This window comes from Cnephaeus nilssonii, assembly GCF_951640355.1.
Source record: "Cnephaeus nilssonii genome assembly, chromosome: 4".
Lineage (NCBI taxonomy): Eukaryota > Metazoa > Chordata > Mammalia > Chiroptera > Vespertilionidae > Cnephaeus > Cnephaeus nilssonii.
Genome location: NC_137075.1, coordinates 100,240,971 through 100,261,356, shown reverse-complemented (window position 1 = coordinate 100,261,356; position 20,386 = coordinate 100,240,971). Strand labels below are relative to the sequence as shown.

General features: G+C 37.1%; 1 protein-coding gene and 2 pseudogenes across 6 annotated transcripts in view; 1 reads left to right on the top strand and 2 right to left on the bottom strand.

Annotated features, from left to right (window-relative positions):
* LOC307097890 (dCTP pyrophosphatase 1-like) overlaps positions 1-20,386 on the bottom strand; it is a 447,295-nt pseudogene that overhangs the window by 171,237 nt on the left and 255,672 nt on the right. The window lies entirely within an intron of this gene.
* Positions 1-20,386, top strand: part of TC2N (tandem C2 domains, nuclear) — a 42,468-nt gene that overhangs the window by 19,355 nt on the left and 2,727 nt on the right. For all 4 annotated transcript variants that reach the window (XM_079768106.1, XM_079768109.1, XM_079768108.1 and 1 more), the window contains 8 exons: positions 3,970-4,137; positions 5,689-5,780; positions 6,960-7,035; positions 8,581-8,681; positions 9,071-9,187; positions 13,071-13,262; positions 16,003-16,117; positions 17,330-17,529. In XM_079768106.1, the coding sequence (XP_079624232.1) occupies positions 3,970-4,137; positions 5,689-5,780; positions 6,960-7,035; positions 8,581-8,681; positions 9,071-9,187; positions 13,071-13,262; positions 16,003-16,117; positions 17,330-17,529 (1,061 nt within the window). The remainder of the gene's footprint in view (positions 1-3,969; positions 4,138-5,688; positions 5,781-6,959; positions 7,036-8,580; positions 8,682-9,070; positions 9,188-13,070; positions 13,263-16,002; positions 16,118-17,329; positions 17,530-20,386) is intronic.
* On the bottom strand, positions 2,314-3,778 carry LOC307097570 (small ribosomal subunit protein eS25-like; annotated as a pseudogene). The gene is made up of 2 exons: positions 3,758-3,778; positions 2,314-3,220 (listed from the first exon to the last, which is right to left on the bottom strand). The product of its transcript is annotated as a small ribosomal subunit protein eS25-like (transcript).

The following is a 20,386-nucleotide window of genomic DNA, read 5'->3' as shown; positions in this document are numbered from 1 at the left end:
TGTGGTCATTTTTCTTTTTCTTCTTTTTCATTGTGTCGTTAATAAATATTAACTTTTTAGTTGACTAAGAAATTGGCTTAAACTTAGATTATAGGCTCACTGAGGATATGGTGAAGCCAGCTGATTTCTAGCATTTTGGAGAGAGAATTACTTTATATAACGAAAGTCAGGAAAGTATTCTTGGTACCTAATTGTAGAAGTAAAACATGTGTAAGCTGTATGTGCAAATGCATGTGTGAGTGATGGGCTGATATGGAGATTTTGAGAAGATAGAGCAGGCCAGTATCAATTGTGACTTAAATTATGTTTCAAATATTTGAAATTTGTTTTGTTGCTTTACTCACTTGCTAATGAGTCTGATTTCAACTATAGCTTCCTGCTTTGCTAGCAAACAGATTTATCATTAAATTTTTACTGTGCTGGCTTTATCACCCTACCTACCTATCCATCCAGAGGTTACAATTTGAATTAATATTGAAATTTCAAATGGGGCTTTTGAGATGTGTTGGCAATTATGTAACTTTACAACAGTGTGGCTTTGTAAATTGAGAGAAATTTTTCTTGAACTTAAAAACTGATATCACTGTGTACTGTTCGAGGGGAAAATTGGAATTCTGTAGTGGCTTACTTATAAAGGAAAAATGAAATTAGAATATTCGTTTTTAGGTATAGCCTATAAAGGTAGTGAGTCATACTCTTGACAGTGCCATTCTTGTTACCATAGACGTTTGTAGTTGTTGAAGGAGTCAAGTGTTGGCTCATGGGGGTGCACACTCTTTAGGCTCTCTGGCATCATCGCTCCCTCTTGGCACCCCTCTGACCATGAGCTGTGCTTGGATTGTATACATAGTTTTTTTGAAACAGGATGAGGATAGAATCTCACCTCATAACCTCATATTTTATTTTTATTTTCTGAACTCCATGTCAAGCTACCTGTTTTATTGTTTAGCTTAATTCAGAAAATACTACTTTATACTGTGGGTTCTGTTTTAAATGGAACAAAAAGAGTGAAAACATGGTGATAATTTAAACATTTAAAAAACTTTATGTGTATATATTATTTCCAATGTGATTATAAGCTTTGAAGAAAATTTGATCTAAATATAAAACACATGTAGAAAAAAAGGAACAAAGAAACCTATAGCGCAGTGATTTATTACAAAGCAAATCGTGTGTGTAGTTACCACTCAAGTAAAGAGAGTAGAACCAGCAGCCCCAAAGCTTCCATCTTTCCCTTTCCAGTCACTTCAGAGTAATCAGGGTCGCTTTTTTGCTTTTCTTACTTTTTACCACCTAAGTGCATATTTCTAAATGTTATGGTTAGTTTTTTGTATGTTTTCTGACCTTTATATAAATGAAATAACATATTCAGTATATATTCTCTTGTTTGTGAGTTCTTTCAGTCAGCATTATGTTTGTGAAGTTTACTCAAATTGTTGTTAGTAAGCTTCAGTTTGTTTTTATATCTGTACAGAGTGTGTATTTATCTATTGTTTTCTAATGGATGAGATACAGAAGTGTTTCTGTGTAGCATACTACAAGACAGCGGTCGCCAACCTTTCAGACCTCACGGACTACTGGTGGTCCGCGGACCACCGATTGGCGACTGCTGCATAAGATATTTTTATGTAACAAGTATATACTGCAGTTCATCTAGTTTTACTGTTGATGGGCATTTGAGTCTTTTCCAGTTTTTGTCAATAATGTATAATGATGCTTTTGAACATTCTTGTACTTATCTCTTGGTGCACATGTACAAGCTTTTCAGTTGTGTATATGTCTCAGAATGGCATTTTAGGGTTGTAGGTTATAAATATCGTTAGCTTTAGTATAAGTTAGCAAACTTTTCCACAGTGATTATATCAATTTACATTTTCATCAGCAGAGTATGATCATTCACATTGCTCTGCTTTCTTGCCAACACTTGCTATTGTCAGCTTTTTCATTTTAACCATTCTGGTGATCATGTAGTGGTATCTTATTAGAGTTTTAATTTCCCTCATGGTCAATGAGATTGAGCACCAGATCATGTTTATTGACTATTTGAATAGACTCTCTTTTGAAGTGTCTGCTTAAGTCTTAAGCTAATTTACATATAGGCTTGCTTGTTTTTTTCTTATTGATTTGTGGGAGTTCCTCATAAATTCTGGATATAAGCCCTTTGTCAGTTATATTTGTTGCATATATCTTCTCCCCTCTGTGGGTTACCTCTTTACTCTTTTAAATAGTCTTTTGACAAATGGAAAATTTCAAATTTAATGTAGTTGAGTTTATTAAAAATTTGTAATAATTAAGGCTATGTTCCCTTTAAGAAGTGCTTCTATGCCCTAAGGCTGTGAGACTTTCTGATAAATGTACTTAATATAGAAGTTTTATTGGTTTGCCTTTAACATTATGTTAGAGCTACAATCCACAAGGAATTAAGTTTTGTGAATATATTTCGTTGGGATGAAGGTTGTTGTTGTTTTCTCTATATCAACATTCAGTTGTCTTATCCCTTTTCCTACTGTTGTGCAGTGCCACACTGATTATAAATCAAGCATCCATAAAATGGGTGTCTCTTTTTGAGCCTTCTATTCTGCTTCACTGATCTTATCATTGGTGCCCGTATTTCTTTCCTAATACCCAGTAGAGCAAATCTTTCAATCTTGTTTTTTATTATTTTTGGTCCTTTATGTTTCAATATAAATATTTTCTATCCGTTTTGCTACTTGACTTCTAACTTTGCTGCATTGGTGTTAGAGAACATACTCGTTATAATTTCAGTCCTTTATAATTTGTTGAGACTGGCTCTGTGTATCTCAGCATATGGTCAGTTTCTTTTCTTATTAAATAACGTTTTATTTTTCAAAATGTACAGTTTGTTCGTGCATCTTCTCCAGCAGTTGGGGCATCCCCACCCTTGGTGTTTCCAGTGTAAATTACTTGAGCCAGTTTAGTAAGTCCCTGGCCGAGGAAGCTCTATCTTCAGTCTCTCAGCGACAACAGCTGGGCTTATAAGCTTATAGTTGGGAACTTCTTTACAGAGTTTGTCATATGGTGCTTTGTCAAACAAGACTAGGCTATTGAGCTTGTTCCAAAGTTTGCCTTTGGACCACGACTTCTTTTTGGCCTTGCCTCCAGATTTGTTCGCTGGGTCTTTGTCTTTCTTAGCTGACTTTCTGGCATCGTTCTTCTTCTTGTCATTCTTGGGCAGTGTAGCGAACTCGAAGAGCAGCTGCTACCACTGATGTCTTGATAAGATGTCAGACAAAGCCCTGACTGGTGTCCTCAGTGGTTAGAGCATCGGCCTGCACACTGAAGAGTCAATTCCTGGTCAAGGGAGTGTATCTGAGTTGCAGATTCAATCACTGGCCCCCATCAGGGTAGGTAGGGGAGGCAGTCAATCGATGTGTCTCTTTCACATTGATGTTTCTCTCTCCTTCTCCCTCTTCCTTTCCCTCTTCCCCTCTCTCTCTTTTTCTCTCTCTCTCCCCTCCCTTCCACTCTCTCTGAAAAACAATGGAAAAACAATGAGGATTAACAACAACAACAAAAAGATGCCAGACAAAAAGGAGCTTGTGGTCAGTTTTTATAAATGTTCTGGTCTTTGTGAAAAGAGCACATTTCTAAAAAGAGATCATCTTGTTACTTAAAAGATGTTCTTTGTGTAAGTAGAAAAATAAAAGGAAACTCCAATCACAAAATACAGAATTGTCCACAACATTTTGGAATAGTGTGCTTAGGGGCAAAGAAAAATGTCAAAAATTTACCAGACTGTCTTCAGAGCAGGGTTCATGGCTGATCCCTGGCAGAATACTCCACACACTTAGAGTTTAGTAAAAGTGTGCTTATTTTTTTAGATATCAAACACATGTGAGTTAATATTACTCGAAACAATTTTTTTTTCTTTTGCCTTGAATGCGCCAGCTGTTGGCTAGTAACTCCAAGGAAAGGATGTCATAAAACTTTAGAAACATTTGCTTTCAGGATCTGCCAGAGCATCTTTTGGGGATCGCAAGGCAGAACTTTCCGGCTCATCCCAACCTGGATCCAGCTATGACGTATATAACCCGTTCTATATGTATCAGCACATTTCACCAGATTTGAGTCGGCGCTTTCCCCCTACTTCAGAAGTGACAAGACTATATGGATCAGGTTTGAAATTTTTGTGTGTGTTTTCCTCCTTGTAGTTCTTTCTTTTTTTTTCAGAGTTCAGCGTTTTATTGAACATGTTACAAAAGAGGTTTAGTCAAAAAGACCAAAGCCCATCAGACTCCCCACATCCTTCTTTCTTTGCTCCCACTTTCTCCTCCTCAGTGGGGGCAGCAGTGCTGGCTCTCTGTGTTTCTCTTTTAGCAAATGTACAAGTCAGATTAGACCAGAGACCCTGGAAGAGGTGATTCTTATTATGGAAAACAATCTCTATATATAAAAGCCTAAGTGACCGTTCGACCAGTAGCTATGATGCACACTGACCACCAGGAGGTAGACAACTCCGACCAGTAGGTTAGCTTGCTGCTGGGGTCCAGCCTATTGGGACTGGGCGAGTCAGGCCGGACATGACCTGGAGCCCTTTTGTGGTCCCTCTCTGGCCCTGATTGTGCACCAGTGGGGTCCCTCGGCCTGGCCTGCGCCCTCTCGCAATCCGGGACCCCTTGGGGAATATCGGAGAGCTGGTTTTGGCCCAGTCCCCACAGGCCAGGCTGAGGGACCACACCAGTGCATGAATCCATGCACTGGGCCTCTAGTTTACAAATAAGGAAAAAGCAGGCTTCAGAAGTGATGAAATAAGCATCCTGACCTCTTTGTGGCATTATATCTAATATAAAAATGGAAAGACTAATAAGTTGTATGTGTTAGTGAGTTCTAAATTCCATTTTATTTGTCCTTTTTTGAAAAAAAAAGTTTTATTTACAGATTATTTTGATATATTTTATATATAATTTATCCATTCATAAATTTTACAACAGATATTTACTAGCTTTTTCCTTTTCTGCTCTATTTAGTAAAAATGATATATTTAGAAACACGGTATGTTTACAAATGTAAACAAAGAAAACAGAAAATGCCTAAATGACTTTTAGAACTTTCTTAGTTTCATTATTTGAAACTGCATCAGTTATAGTCTATCTTGTACATATCTGATTCACAAATTTCTCACTGTTCTTTGGGTCATATATCTGTCTCAACCTTGAATTCAGGTACTAAAAGTAAAGCAGAAATACTTATTTAAGTATTTATTTATTGCAGTACTGTGCTAGAATACACATTAGAATACAGAGTTCTAGTCTTCCAGGATCTCACAGTTCAGGAGGGAAACTAGCAATATAGGATCACCTAGGATTCGGTATTGATTTTTTAAAAGTAAGTGCTCATTAAATAGTTGAATTGTATTTAGCGCAGAGTACTTACCTCTTCTTTGATGATTCTTACGAGATGAAGAATTGAGGAATGTGGCAAAAAGAATGAATTTCCCTGCTTGATATTTGATGTGGACGTAAAAATGTATTGTTTGATTTTTATTGGTTTGTTTCAAACAAAGTAAAATAATTGAAAAAAATTTAAATGTTGTTAGGTTTTATCTTGTAAGTAGATTTGTGCATAATTTTCATGATGTATTCCTAAAAAGATTTAATTCATTGTAATTAAGTAGAATTTCTTCTTTTTTACTATAAGAATAAGTAATTTACTTACATCTTTTTGTAGTTTGTGACTTAAGGACCAACAAACTCCCTGGTTCCCCTGGGCTAAGCAAGTCTATGTTTGATCTTACAAGTTCATCTCAGAAGTTCATGCAGGTAAATTATTTATATAAATTTAATTATACCCGATAATTTATTTTCAAGCTAAAAATTCAGAAGCGTGTAAATTACATTAGGAACAACATGTTTTGCATCTTATGTAGATGTATCTATTCTCATACCTCTTAGGATAAACACTTGATATTTCCCATGTGCATTATTTTAGCTTTCAAGTGAATAAAAAAGGCAGTAGTTTTTTATTTTTTATTTTTATGAGTCTTACACCTCTCATTTGATATGCACTCAGATACTTGGAATTTAAATGGTATATATTTAAAAGTGCTTATTGATTTTACTTTCTTTAATAAACATAACTAGTTAATAAAAAGTATTTCTATTGAGATGTAGAACTTTATTCATTTATATTAAAATACTGTCCTTCTATGTTTCAAATAAAATTGACAAATTTTTGATATTTAAAAAAATGTTTCTTTTTTAATACAAGTGAACTGTGATTATTACTTAAAACTTAGAAAGTAGACTTAAGCAAAATAAAAAGACAAATCACCTATATTCCTATAACTGAGTAAATGTAAATAATATAATTGTGAAAATATTGTTTTTACATATTTGTGGGCGTTTTTTCATGTGAACATATATACATATATTTTATTAAAATGAAGTGTATTCTAAATAATCTTTAATAATCCCAGTTGAATTAATTTTTTGCAAACTTATTTCTTTATAACACCGGTTCTTTAACATGCATTGGGATTGTGTAGAGAGCTTGTTAAAATACAGGATGCCAGGCCTCAGCTCCAGAGCTTTTGATTTAGTAGCTCTGCAGTGAGTTTGCATTTCTAATAGTTTCCCAGGTGATGCTGTACCTCCCGGTCCAGAAGGACCACACTGTAATAACTTGCTTTCCAGGTTGTTAGGTAGCAGGGCACTTGCAAATATATTCAGATTTTTATTAGTACCTTTAAATCTGAAACATAATCTCTTCATCCTTATTACCAAACCAAACCGAACTGCAAAGGCTTTTCCCTATATTATCTAGTAAGATATGTGAGATTTTCCTGATAACACCCACAGAAATCTTTTCTATCTAAAAGTGGGAAATTCTGATCAGTAACTGTCAAAATGGTCAGCATGCATTTTGGTAGTAGGGTAGGTATTATTTCAGACTCCTTCAAGTTTGATGTGTAGTTTCTGACTAAAGCATTCTATTTGCAGAGACATGATTCACTGTCCAGTGTGCCTAGCAGTTCTTCATCGAGGAAAAATTCTCAGGGGAGCAACAGAAGCTTGGGTAAGGAATAAAGTACCCTATTTTTATATTCTTAAGGAAATTATTTCTACCCAATAGTAATTTGAAAGTATATATGATACAGTAAGAGAAACTCTAGATAATCTATACAGTAGGTCCTCGGGTTGCATTGGAGATCCGTTCCTATGGTTTGACATAACGCGATTTTCGCCGTAAGTCAGAACCCACCTACATAAGCACCTACGTCACTCACATGGAGCACATACACAGCAGTAATGAAGTGAAACAGTAAAAAAAATTTAAAAGAAAGATAACAATTCCTGACCTTTACTTGTGGTAAATACAGTAAATAATAAAAAACCTAAAGTACATATGTACATACGTCAAAATGACGGAACTTTTTATATATATATATAAATGGGAGATGGCGACGTAACCACGAAATGACGTCCATCGAGTCTGACGTAACCCGAGCACTGCCTGTACATATAAAAGCCTAAGCGACCTTTACCACTGAACAACTGGAACGACTGGTTGACCGGTCGCTATGACGCGCACTGACCACCAGGGGACAGACGCTCAACGCAGGAGCTGCCCCCTGGTGGTCAGTGCGCTCCCGCAGTGGGAACGTAGCTCAGCCGGAGGCTGGGCTCGTGGCTGGCGAGCACAGCCGCGGCATTGGGAGCATCTCCTGCCTCCACGAGGCAGCAGGTGCAGCAGGGCCGGGATGAGACGCCCCGGCTGGGGCTCCTTCCCGGCCACCTGCCACTCTGGCACTGCTACATCCCCCAAGGGGTCCCGGATTACAAGAAGGGTGCAGGCCAGGCTGAGGGACCCCATCCGTGCAGGAATCCGTGCACCAGGCCTCTAGTTATAGATGTGTTGGCAGTGTTACCTGTGTATGAATACACACATCAGATGGACTCTGTTTTAGTGTTCAGACATGAATACATCTTTTTAAAAGTGGAGCAGTTAAATATCCATTGTCGGTTTGTTTTAAAGTATATTAGTAAGGACCTTGCTGAAGTATAGAGTATTAAGGCCATATTAATATTATTTGGGAAAGTTTTTGTTTTAACTTAAATTTCTCAGGTTATAATTGGGTTAAGTTTTTAAGCCATGCATTACTTTTTTGTTTGTTTGTTAATCCTCACCCAAGGATATTTTTTCCCACTGATTTTTAGAGAGAGTGGAAGGACAGGAAGAAGGGGAAGAGGGAGAGGAAGGGAGAGAGAGAGAGAGAGGCATACAGAAAGAAAGAGAGAGACACACACATCAATTGGTTGCCTCCCACACTAGCCCCTAACTGGGGCCCGGGGATCAAACCTGCACCCCTGCGGTGCATGGGTGACACTCTAACCACTAGCCCACATGAGCCAGGGCCCATGTGTTACTTTTTATAGTTTATCTTCCCCCTAGCACTTCAATAAAACATTAAAGGGTGATGTTTGTTTTATTAAATTGTCAACTTTAAAAAATAATTGTAGCATTTTTCTGTTTTGTCTTTAAAATTGAATTGTATCAAAGCTTAATTGGGTTAGAAGGATTGCATAGTATCTCAAACATCTTTGTCCTTTTACAATTCAGATACTATTACTCTGTCAGGAGATGAAAGAGATTTGGGGAGATTGAATGTGAAGGTGTTTTATAATTCTTCAGCAGAGCAAATCTGGATCACAGTATTACAGGTACATTATTACAGTGAATACCAAGTTTTCTTACAAAATTGAATATTTAGACATTATAAGCATATATTTTTGCTCTCTTCTGGGGAATGGGGTCATTATCTCTTTGGAATTTAGAGTTTTATCGTATTTTGCAGAAAATAGTATGTAATAAAGAATCTAAAGAAAATAAATTAGTAGGTGTGATGGAAGTATTTTATTTTTAACCTCAGATAGATTGATGTGATGTTTAGAACATTAAATGTCAAATTATTTTAATGTAGATGAAACAGGAGGTTTCAGTAAGTTTACTTTTACAGTTTGTAGCTAAAGTCATTAACTCAAAAAATACATAAAATATTTGTATTGTCAATGTCCTTTGTAAAATTCAAGCTGTATTTTTAATTTTTTAGTGCAAAGATTTAAGTTGGCCCTCTAGTTACGGCGACACTCCTGCTATCTCTATAAAAGGAGTCCTAACGTTGCCCAAACCGGTGCATTTCAAATCTTCAGCCAAGGAAGGCTCCAATGTAAGTGGCTGTTGGTGTTTGAATTTCTTTTTATGTTTTTCTCATGTTTGTCACTTTAACTCATGTGAGGAATTGGAATAAAAAAGTGTTTTATTTTAGGAAAACTACAAATTATGTACGCCTTGCTCTTTAATGACAATTTTGAGCCTTACTAGTCAAAGTACTTGATATTTCATTGTCCAATATTAAGGTGCATTTAAAAAGAAAATTTTAATCACTAAAGTACATAGAAGATGAACAATATATAAGAAAACTCTTTATATTTCTCTTATGAAAGGAAAATGTCTATTTTTTCATCCTCTCCCCCCATATGGCTTTGAGAAATAATTGTATTATTGCAATTGATTTCTTTTAAATACTTTCCTTTATTATCCTGAATTTGGTTTTATATGCTCTAGATTTCACATTAAGTTATATTCATCTTTGTCTTTTGATATGGGTTGAAAGGTTAGTATTTTTCCATGCAAATGTTTTCTACAAAAACATTTTTTAAAAATAAGGTATTTCAGATGTCTAATAAACATGAAATTACATATTGCTTTATCTTTATTTCCTGTCTTTTTCGTTTATTAAAAGTAGAAAAAAATTTTACAAGTACTCTAGAACATAAAACTTTCTGAAAGTTATTTTATGACAATACACATCAAAACCTTAAGTTATGTATACTTTTTAATGTAGTTATTCTACTTGGAATCTGTTCCATAGAAATAATCTAATATATATGTAAAATACATTTATAGGGTGGGGCAAAAGTAGGCTTACAATTGTTCATATGGAAAAAGACATGCGGGCTATGATTATTACAATAGCTTTATTAACTCAAAAGCATGTCACAATGGCACAGTGCACTTGAGTACAATCTTGTAAGTGCTCAAATTGCCAACCTTCATTATTTACACACTAGAGGCCCAGTGCACGAAAATTCATGCACTCGGGGAGGAGGGGCGTCCCTCAGCCCAGCCTGCACCCTCTCACAGCCTGGGACCCCTCAGGGGATGTCCACCTGCCAGCTTAGGCCCGGTCCCCAGGGGATTGGGCCTAAGCTGACAGTCAGATATCCCTCTGGCAGTCCGGGAGCCCTCGGGGGATGTCCGATTGATGACTTACTACCACTCCTGGGGAGCAGGCCTAAGCCGTAATAGGACATCCTTAACGCTGCCGAGGAGGCAGGGGAGGCTCCTGCCACCCCTCCTGCACTCAAAGCCGTCAGCCCGGCTTGTGGCTGAGCAGAGCTCCTGCATTGAGCGTCTGCCCCCTGATGGTCAGTGCACGTCATAGTGACCGGTGGTTCCTGGTTGTTCTGCTGTTAGGATCAATTTGCATATTACCCTTTTATTATATAGGATTATATAGGATTCTTGTAGTCTACTTGCTATACTCAAGCACACTTTGGCACAGAGTTCTTTATTGTCATCAATTTGTTGACATGCTTCCCCATCATTGTCTAAAAGATAAAGCATAAGATATGAAATAATAGCAATAATAATAAGAAAACAAATGATACAAATAAATAATAGAATAATCTAAAATAATAAAAGGGTAATATGCTAATTAGACCAGATGTCCTTCCGGACGAAGCTAGGGCTGGAGGGAAGCCCGGGTTCCCGGTGCCTGCTGGCAGCTGGAGCAAAGCCCAGGTCCCGGGTGCCAGAGAGAAGCCGGTGCCGGCAGCCGGGGGAAGGAAGGCCTACTCTTGCACGAACTTGGTGCATCAGGCCTCTAGTTAATAAGTAATAGAATAAATTCTGTTTCATGTACTCACAACTGTAAACCTACTTTTGCCAATCCTGTGTGTGTGTGTGTGTAATATCCATAGTGGAAAAGTTGGAAACAATCTAAATGTCTCATATAGGGGAATTATTGAGAAAACTCCTGGAATACCATATGTAATAGTTTCTTAGGGTTTTGGCTTAGAACAACAGAAATTGATCTCTCACAGTTTTGGAGGAAGTCTGGTCTCAAGATTTCAGCAGTGTTGGTTCCTTTTCCGAGAGAAGGTCTGTTCCATGCCTCTCCTAGTTCTGGTGATGGCCAGCAATCCCTGGCATTCCTTGCCTTCACTCCGTTAGCACCTTCCATCTGCACATGGCGTTCTCCCTGTCTCTCTGTGTCTTTGCATGGCCATTTTCTTATAAGGATGCCAGTCAGTCTCTCTACTCCAATATGACCTCATCTTAACTTCACTAATTACATCCTCAATGACCCTATTTCCAAATAAGGTCACATTTAGGGTTAGGATTTCAACATATTTTTTGGGGGGGACACAATTCAAACCATAACACCATGTGATAGAATACTAAAAAGCTATGAGAAATAATATTTAGGAAGAGTTTTTAAGGATATGGGAAAATGTTCTTAATAAGTAAGAAGGCAGAAATTATTTTATTTTATTTTTTTAATATATTTTATTGATTTTTTACAGAGAGGAAGGGAGAGGGATAGAGAGCTAGAAACATCGGTGAGAGAATCATCGACCAGCTGCCTCCTGCACACCCTCTACCAGGGATGTGCCCGCAGCCAATGTACATGCCCTTGACCGGAATTGAACCTGGAACCTTTCAGTCCGCATGGACTCTATCCATTGAGCCAAACCGGTTTCAGCAAGAAGGCAGAAATTAAAAGTGATGTATATGTAGTAGGATATTCCTTTATGAAAATATAGATTATAGGACGTCTAAATGGAAATGTCTTATCTCTGGCTATAATTCTGACACTTATTTCACTTTTTAATTTTCAAATAAAACGAAGTAAACTTAGGAAAAGTTAGGGGGGGAAAGAAAGCTTAAGTGGTTCGGAGGTTCTCAAGAAGCACAATTCTATCTACACAAACATAAAAATTACAATAAAAGAGAAAAATTGAGCATACTATATAAAATACATTGTTAGTTGCCCAGATACCTTGCCTTTTCAAAAGAAAAAACAACCTTTTTCAAAAGGATGCATTAAAATGGAAAGAAGGGAGTGTGTACAGTCTAGTGTCAAGAAAATGTTAGCCCATTGTAAGACAAGGTTTAAAAATATTAAAAGTAAGTGGAGGTAATCAACCACAGATCTTGTATGCATATATGCATAACCCATGGACAACAGACAGTGGGGTGGTGAGGGTCTGGGGTGGGGGTTGGGAATGGGCTGGATGGGGTTGATGGGGGGCATATGTAATACTCTCAACAATAAAGATTAAAAAAATATATATGAAAAGTAACAAAACAATATTTGAAATTTTTTCAAGCATGGAAAACACGGGCTTGCTGCATAGGGTAAATGCTTATGTGAGAAGGTAGAACTTAATATTCACGTTTTTCTTTGTCTTCTCTGTTAAGGAGATTGATTTTCAGATTGGAAAGAGTGGAACAAACATTACCAAAAGAGAAATTGGATCCCAATAGATGGGAAGATCATTAGACAAACAATCGCTCCCTTAAAGAAATAATTCAGGTCTTGTAATGTGAACCGGTTAGATTTTGGGTACTGAGAGAGCTCACCTGAGATTTTTAAACCACTCTTACTTGCTGTGGAAGAATTGTAAATAGCAGGAAAGCTGCCCCAGAACCAAAGATGAAAAACAATCTCATTTTCAAAAAGGAGAAAAGCTATATATATATTCTGGTATGCTTGGTGTTGATATTGACCTGAATTCCTGACTAAGTAATTAAAAGGATGATTTGGGAAAATTAAGAAAGGCAGTATCTAGGATAAATTCTGGAAAAACAAGTCATGGTCATTCTCATTTTTGTTTGCATTAAAAAATATCTTTTTATTGTTGTAAAAAATCAAATCTACCTTTCCTAGATTAAAATGTGTTATTTTTATTTATGTTATGTTGGCATATCACCCTTTTTTCAGTCCTTTTATTCATATACTTTATATTTTCTTTTTTTTTTAGACAATTGAGTTTATGGAAACTTTTGTGTTTGCTATTAAACTCCAAAGTCTGCAAAGTGTAAGGCTTGTATTTAAGGTTCAAACCCAGACTCCCAGGAAGAAGACCATTGGCGAATGCTCACTGTCACTCAGAACTCTTAGCACACAGGAAATGGATTACTCTTTGGATATAGCACCACCTTCAAAAATTCCTGTAAGTGACAATAATATATAAAAAACCCTAAAGTATGAGTAACTTTAAATTATCAATTAATTTTATAAAAAGATTTTTTAGAAGCTGATAACTTAAGAAAAGCAGGAAAGAATCATAGACTGTAAGCTCCATCAGAGACTGCCTTCAGACAGATTGGGAAAGTTGTTTTTAATCCTGAGTAAGCTATATATCTGTCCATAAATTTGGCAGAAACAAGGTTCTTACAGCTGGTATTTTTTGTAAAGAACTTGATTATCTTTGAAACTTGACATTCGCTTCTCTCAACTAGCCAGCTGGACACTTAGAGTGTTTAGAAATCCCTAATAATTTAATTATATAATTTCTATGTCAGGATAACATTTATAGAAATCAGCCATAAGCTTTTATAAGGTCAAACCTTATATGATTTTAAATTTATGTAAGTTTTATATTTCACCTACTTTTCACAAATATTTACGATGACATAAAGTGGTTCTTAACCCTGGGTACACATTAGAATCACCTAGGGAGCTTTAAAAACATGCCCACACCTGAACCAATTAAATCAGAATATTTGGGGGATGGGGCCAGAGACATCTGTATTTCTTTATTCCATGCATATTATTTTCTGTTCCATCCCCAATGTGTTTTTTATAGCATTTATTACAACTAAGAATTATTTAAGTTACTTGTTTTAAACAAAACAAGGCTTGAGTTTTCATCTGTTTTCTTTATAATTTACAGTGCTCTTAGCAACAGCCTGTCATGTTCTTTGCATTGAATATTTGTATGTAGGTAGATATGAAAGAATGAATGATGAATGAAAGAGTGCAAAATTAGATTATTGTGTTAAAATATGTTTAAATACATTTGTTTCATAGCTGTGATAGTTCATCACTTGCATCTTTGAAACTAGCTTCGTAGACAGTAATCTGCAACCCTGGTTTATAGAAGGCACAGATATTCAAATGGATAATTCATGTATTAAAACTTAAATTAGTGAGACTAGGAGAGTACATCAGACCCACCTAGCAAAGGTATTTTCTGGGGAATGAGACATTAGAATCTTACCTGCCTTGGAGAATCTGGATGAACGATTATGGTTCTGTTTCTACCAAATTATATATCAGAGGTCTTATATCAGCCAAGGTTTTATTTTATGTATGGCTACAGATTTAGTTCATGTGAAAAGGTTTATTAATCCAATTTTATTCTGATTGAAAGCAAAAGCAGTACATTCACTTATTTATTAAAATCAGTGTTTCTTTTTGCCAAAATAGACAAGTTTTATCATCACTTCAGTCATTTCACAGGGGAGTTTAACTTCTCAACAGTTGAGTTTATGCTTTTAAGTGATTCACATTTCACTGTTTATGTCTTAATTTCTTATGGCATGACCAGTTTCTTTTTATTTATTTTTGTTGTTGCTCACCCGAGGATATTTTTTCCATTGATTTCTAGAGAGAAATGGGGGCTGGGGGCAGAGAGAGAAACATCAATATGAGAGAGACACACAGCGATTGGTTGCCTCCCCGAGGCACCCCAACCAGAGCCAGTGATAGAACCTGCAACCCAGGTGGATGCCCTTGCCTGGGAATCAAACCCGTGACCCTTTGGTGCGAGGGCTGAGCACCACCGGCCAGGGCGTGGCATTACCAATTTCTAAAACACAGAATCGTGTTTCAAGAAAATGCCCAAGATTCAGCCAACGGAATGTACATAGAGAGGTCCTTTTTCAGTGAGCCAAGAGCCAGTTATTGGGACTGCTGGGCGGTGATCAACTAGAAAGCTCATCACCAAGCGTCATTCAGCTGGGCTATAGCTTTGTTGGAATTAATATTAGCAAAGACTTTTGTGTCTGTCTGTGCTGAGCCCTGTGAGATCTCTTAACGTTATGTTCTCGCTTCATTTCCATACCTTCTCTTTTCAACATGTGAAGAGTAATGTTTTTGTGTTTGGACAGCTTTATGTTTCTCTTTTTTCACTCCAAGGATGTTGGAAGCCAGAGAAGTAGGCTGGTCCGCGTTCTGTTTCACAAACAAGTTACCAGCTTTATTCTGCTGTTAGTCAGCAATACTGAAGAGCACATTTTTTCTTTCCCCCCTCTCTCCGTCTCCCGCTTATTGTTTGCCTCAGGTTTTCTTTGACCTTTTCCTTATTATTTACTGCCTCATAACTTTCACTAGCTCCCTTCCTGCCAACGCTCTTCTCTGGCTTGCTTCCATACAGCAGAGTAATTCAGCTCCCAACCCACAAATCTTTTCATTGTAGCAATCCGTTGTCTTCTGATTTTGCTAGCACCTACTCTGATTTCTACATTGAGAAAAAAAGAATGATGATTCTCATATATTGCACTTTCAAATCATGTTTCATATGTTCTCAAAAAAACAATTCAAATGACTACATTTAAGTCTTTTGGACATATGCTTGCTCTTTCAGTGTTTATTTCATTGACATTATCTCTAGTAAAACTGCTTAGGGATTTAAGTTGTTTTTAATGTGAATTGTCTTTTGGTCTCCCTGACTTGGAAGAATCAGTGTGTAGCTGTAACTTGCAGTTTCAGAATCCATGAAAGTGAAGAGCTCATATGTACAGAACCCATGACATTTACGTCTAAACCTTCTCTTATGACATATATTTCTGTGTGTCAATAAAAAGCAGTGATTATAAGATTACTCATCTTAGCTCTTTAATTCTGAATTTTTGAAATATCCCAAAACTTTATTCTTAATTACCAAATGACACTTTTGTGATATGCAGGTGTGCCATGCAGAACTTGAGTTGGGGACTTGTTTTCAAGCAGTGAACAGCAGGATTCAGTTACAAATTCTTGAGGCACAGTGCCTTCCAAGCTCATCAACACCACTGACTTTGAGTAAGTATATAGTGGTTCAAAGTGGAATCTAAAGACAATACTAGCAAAAGATCGGTTTTTCCCTACATTTCCTACAGTGGAGATTAAAATTCTAGTAACTTTTATTACTTAACATGAATACTTACCTTATAACTTAGAATCACTTTATTGGGTTTCAAATTTTAATCCTTGTGTCTACCTGAATCCACTGGTCTCTTGATTCTTATCCAGTTGTGACCTCTGCATTTGAGGCTATTCCTTAGTTGGCTCATTAGTTTCTGTAACTTGAGTGTCCAGAGGACTGCCAGATGTTTCTCCAGCCTAGATGAATTGTCCTATGCAAGCTTTGTTGGATACTCCACTAATGAGAAACTTAATTAAAAAAAAAAACCAACCACAAAAATGTCAAACACAACCCTTGAAACACGTTTTCCTCCCACCCTTTGGGCCCAGCCAGGGATTCTGATACTTTGGGTGCATAGGCCTGGTTCAAAGGGCCGCCCCTAGAGCTGGAGGTTGAGGTCAGTCCCACCTAAAGGGCTAAGAGTGGGGCAGGAGCACTCCTTGTTTCTACTAGAAGAAGAGGAAATATCTGAAGCAGACAAAAGTAATGAATGTCCACTGTAACTAGTGAGACTAAAAAATACAGCCAAGCCTTCAACTCACGAAGCTAGAAAAACAGCAAACACCAAGGAAAGAAGTAAGGAATTGGAGCCAAAGTTGAAGTTGATAATAAATGTTGAGGCAACAACAAAAGACATAAGTGATAAAACTGAAAGCTTTTTCTTTGAAAAGATCATTAAAATTGACAAACCTATGGTAGGTTGGATCAAGCAACAAATAAAGAGAACATAAACAAGGAGGAGAATATAATTTCAAATTCAGAACAGATTCAATAATAACAAGACAGTACCATTTATAATTACCAATTCATTTGAACATCTATGTAAAATAAATTATTTTCTAAGGAAAATTGTTCAAGTTCCCCAAAGAAGAGTGAAAATCTGAATAAAACAATAACTGTGTAAAGGTAGTTAAAGAACCTTCTCTAATATAAGCACAAGGCCAAGATGATTTCACTGGCAGATTCTACTAGATGTTTCCTGTTATGGCAATAGCTCATCAGATCTTGAAAAGTGGCTTCTTTATATTTTTTAAAACAAACGTATAGGTACAGATATTTATATGGTGTTTTAAATACAATTTTATATATCAAAATTTCTTATGTTCCAGGTTTTTTTGTGAAGGTGGCAATGTTCAGCTCAGGAGAGCTGATTTATAAGAAGAAGACACGCCTACTGAAGGCCTCCAACGGAAGAGTAAAGTGGGGAGAGACTATGATTTTCCCACTTATACAGAATGAAAGGGGAATTGTTTTTCTTGTTAAGCTTTATAGTCGAAGCTCTGTAAGAAGAAGACACTTCGTGGGGCAGGTTAGTAGGAGTTTTTATCTTGAATTCTTGCCTTGCACTTTTCTATGCATTTAAACAGTTGGTTAACAAAAGGAATATAGGATAAAATGGAAGTTTAATAGAGTATAATTCTTCAGCATCATAAATTAAAATTAAGTGTTGCCACAAAAATTAAATTTTATCACAATTTTTGCTTTAATACAAGTAGTTGGAATTTCTGAACAATCAGGCTTATCTTAATACTAGAGGCCTGGTGCATGAAATTCGTGCATGGGGGTGTGTGTCCCTCAGCCCAGCCTGCACCCTCTCCAATCTGGGACCCCTTGAGGGATGTCCAACTGCCCGTTTAGCCCCAATCCTATCACAGTCCAGGAGTGCTGACTCCCAACCGCTCACCTGCCTCTGCCTGATTGCCCCTAACCGCTTCTGCCTACCAGCCTGATCACCCCCTAACCACTCCCCTGCCAGCCTGATCGATGCCTAACTGCTCCCTGGCTGGCCTGATTGCCCCAACTGCCCTCCCCTGCAGGCCTGGTCACCCCTAACTGCCTTCCCCTGCAGGCTGGGTCCCCCCCAAATGCCTTCTCCTGCAGGCTGGGTCCCCCCCAAATGCCCTCCCCTGCTGGCCATCTTGTGGCGGCCATCTTGTGTCCACATGGGGGCAGCCATATTGTGTGTTGGAGTGGTGGTCAATTTGCATATTACTCTTTTATTAGATAGGATAGAGGCCTGGTGCACGGGTGGGGGCCGGCTGGTTTGCCCTGAAGGGTGTCCCGGATCAGGGTGGGGGTTCCATTGGGGAATGGGGCAGCCTGGTCGAGAAGCCTGTGGTGGTTTGCAGGCCGGCCATGCCCGACGGCGACCCAAGCGGAGGCCCTGGTATCTGGGATTTATTTATCTTCTATAATTGAAACTTTGTAGCCTTGAGCGGAGGCCAGGGCCGGCCAGGGTGGGTGGGAAGCTTGGCTTCCTCCATTGCCAGGAAAACCCAAGCCTCCTGCTTGCTCCATGGCTGCAGCCATCTTGGTTGGGTTAATTTGCATACTTGCTGATTGGCTGGTGGGCGTGGCTTGTGGGTGTAGCGGAGGTACAGTCAATTTGCATGTTTCTCTTTTATTGGTGTAGACAAGACTTTTTTTCTAAATTTACATTATTAAAGGGAGGGGGAATAAGTATTTTCCTGAGCTTTTCAACTTTAAAAAGTATGAGAATGATGAGTTTTTCAGTAGTGCTCATTCCTTATGAAGAGGGAACACTTAAGTAATTAAATTTCTTAAGGCTTCATATATCCAACTTTATTCTGTTTCATGTTCAACTTAATGTTTACCTCTATCTGCTATTAACTGAAATATGTTAGATTTGAACTTGTAGAAAATATCAAATTTAATAGTGGTTGTGATATTTAGATAGTCAATATGGGTTTCTGGGTTAATCTATTTAAAAATTCTCAGTAACTTGTCTAAAACAACATAGCATTTGCCCGCTTGCCAATCCTATAGGAACTTGTCTTCTTTTATCTTTTTGTTCTTTACCGTACTCTGAGTGGATCAGTGGGAGCTGTCTATTGTGTTTTACCTTAATTACAATCATGTGACTCACATTTAAATTCCAAAATCTATATTATTGATTTAAAAGCTTCCATTTGACAAGATGTGATTAGCAGTCTACATGAAATCCTAAAATTATATGTGAATTTTCAAAGATTGATATTAACTCTTTGATTTACTTCATATATTTTACCTACAATATTTGTTTAAAAATTATAGTTTTGTTCTTCACTTTTTCTTATTCAAAAAGCTTAAACTCAAGAATTCATACAACTAGCATACTTCTCAAAGCCATTAAGACCCATGAAGTGAATTCAGTTAAAGTTTTCCTGTATCATCAAGCTTCAACTATCATGTAGGAAAGGAATAGGAGATTTATTTGACAGATGATTTTCAGAAAACTTTTTGGTAATTCTGCTTTCTCAGTTGAGATTCTAGTTAAGAATAATAATTCTGGAAAGGTTCTTGCTGGCCCTCTGTTCCCTGCAGCTTCTCCGGTAGTTTTGGGAGCCACCATGATGGAGTAGCCAAACGTGGAGTCAAGATCACCCACTCCCGTATCAACCAAAGCGCTCTTACATTACCTGTTTTTATATCAGGGTTGTTTGTAAGATTTTATGTGAAGGAAAGTTCTTCAGATCATGAAATTAAAGGGAAATGTTTCAAAACCAGTGGGTGACCTGCGCTAATTGCTTTATTTAAAAGAATTAGAAACTGAGTCTCAGAGAAGTTAATTTCAAAGCAGCAGCATTTGTTAGTGGTAGAGCTGAGGTGAGAATTCAGGTTTTTCCATTCCTTGCCCACCTTACCTCCATGATAGGTCACCGTGGTGCTATCTTGACGTTGCATAATGCTTTTTACAGTTTTCCCAAATTCATCGCATCTATTATCTGAAATTACATAAGTGAAGAGTACTGTTTACTGTGGATTATTATGAAATTGTTTACGGTAGATCAAGAATGACTAATGATTAGATTTCACTTAAAATTATAGTTTTATATAACATATACAGTGCTTGAAAATGCACATTCCTTATCAATCTAATTTAAATCAAGAATAGTTGGAGTTAATCTTTACAAAAATTTTTTTGAGTGATTGGGATCAGTTTTAAGTTGAGCTCCTAGATTTATTGAATGAGAAAGGATACTCATTATTTTGGGGAAAATTATTATGTAATATCTCACATTGAACTTTTAAATTGAATTGGATCATACAAAATAGTCCTCAGAGTGAATGAATTGGTTAAATGTTTTCACATTTAAGTTTCAAAGAGAGAAATAAAACTTTTGGAAAAGTGGAAAGATGTTTAATTGAAAATACGTAAACTACAT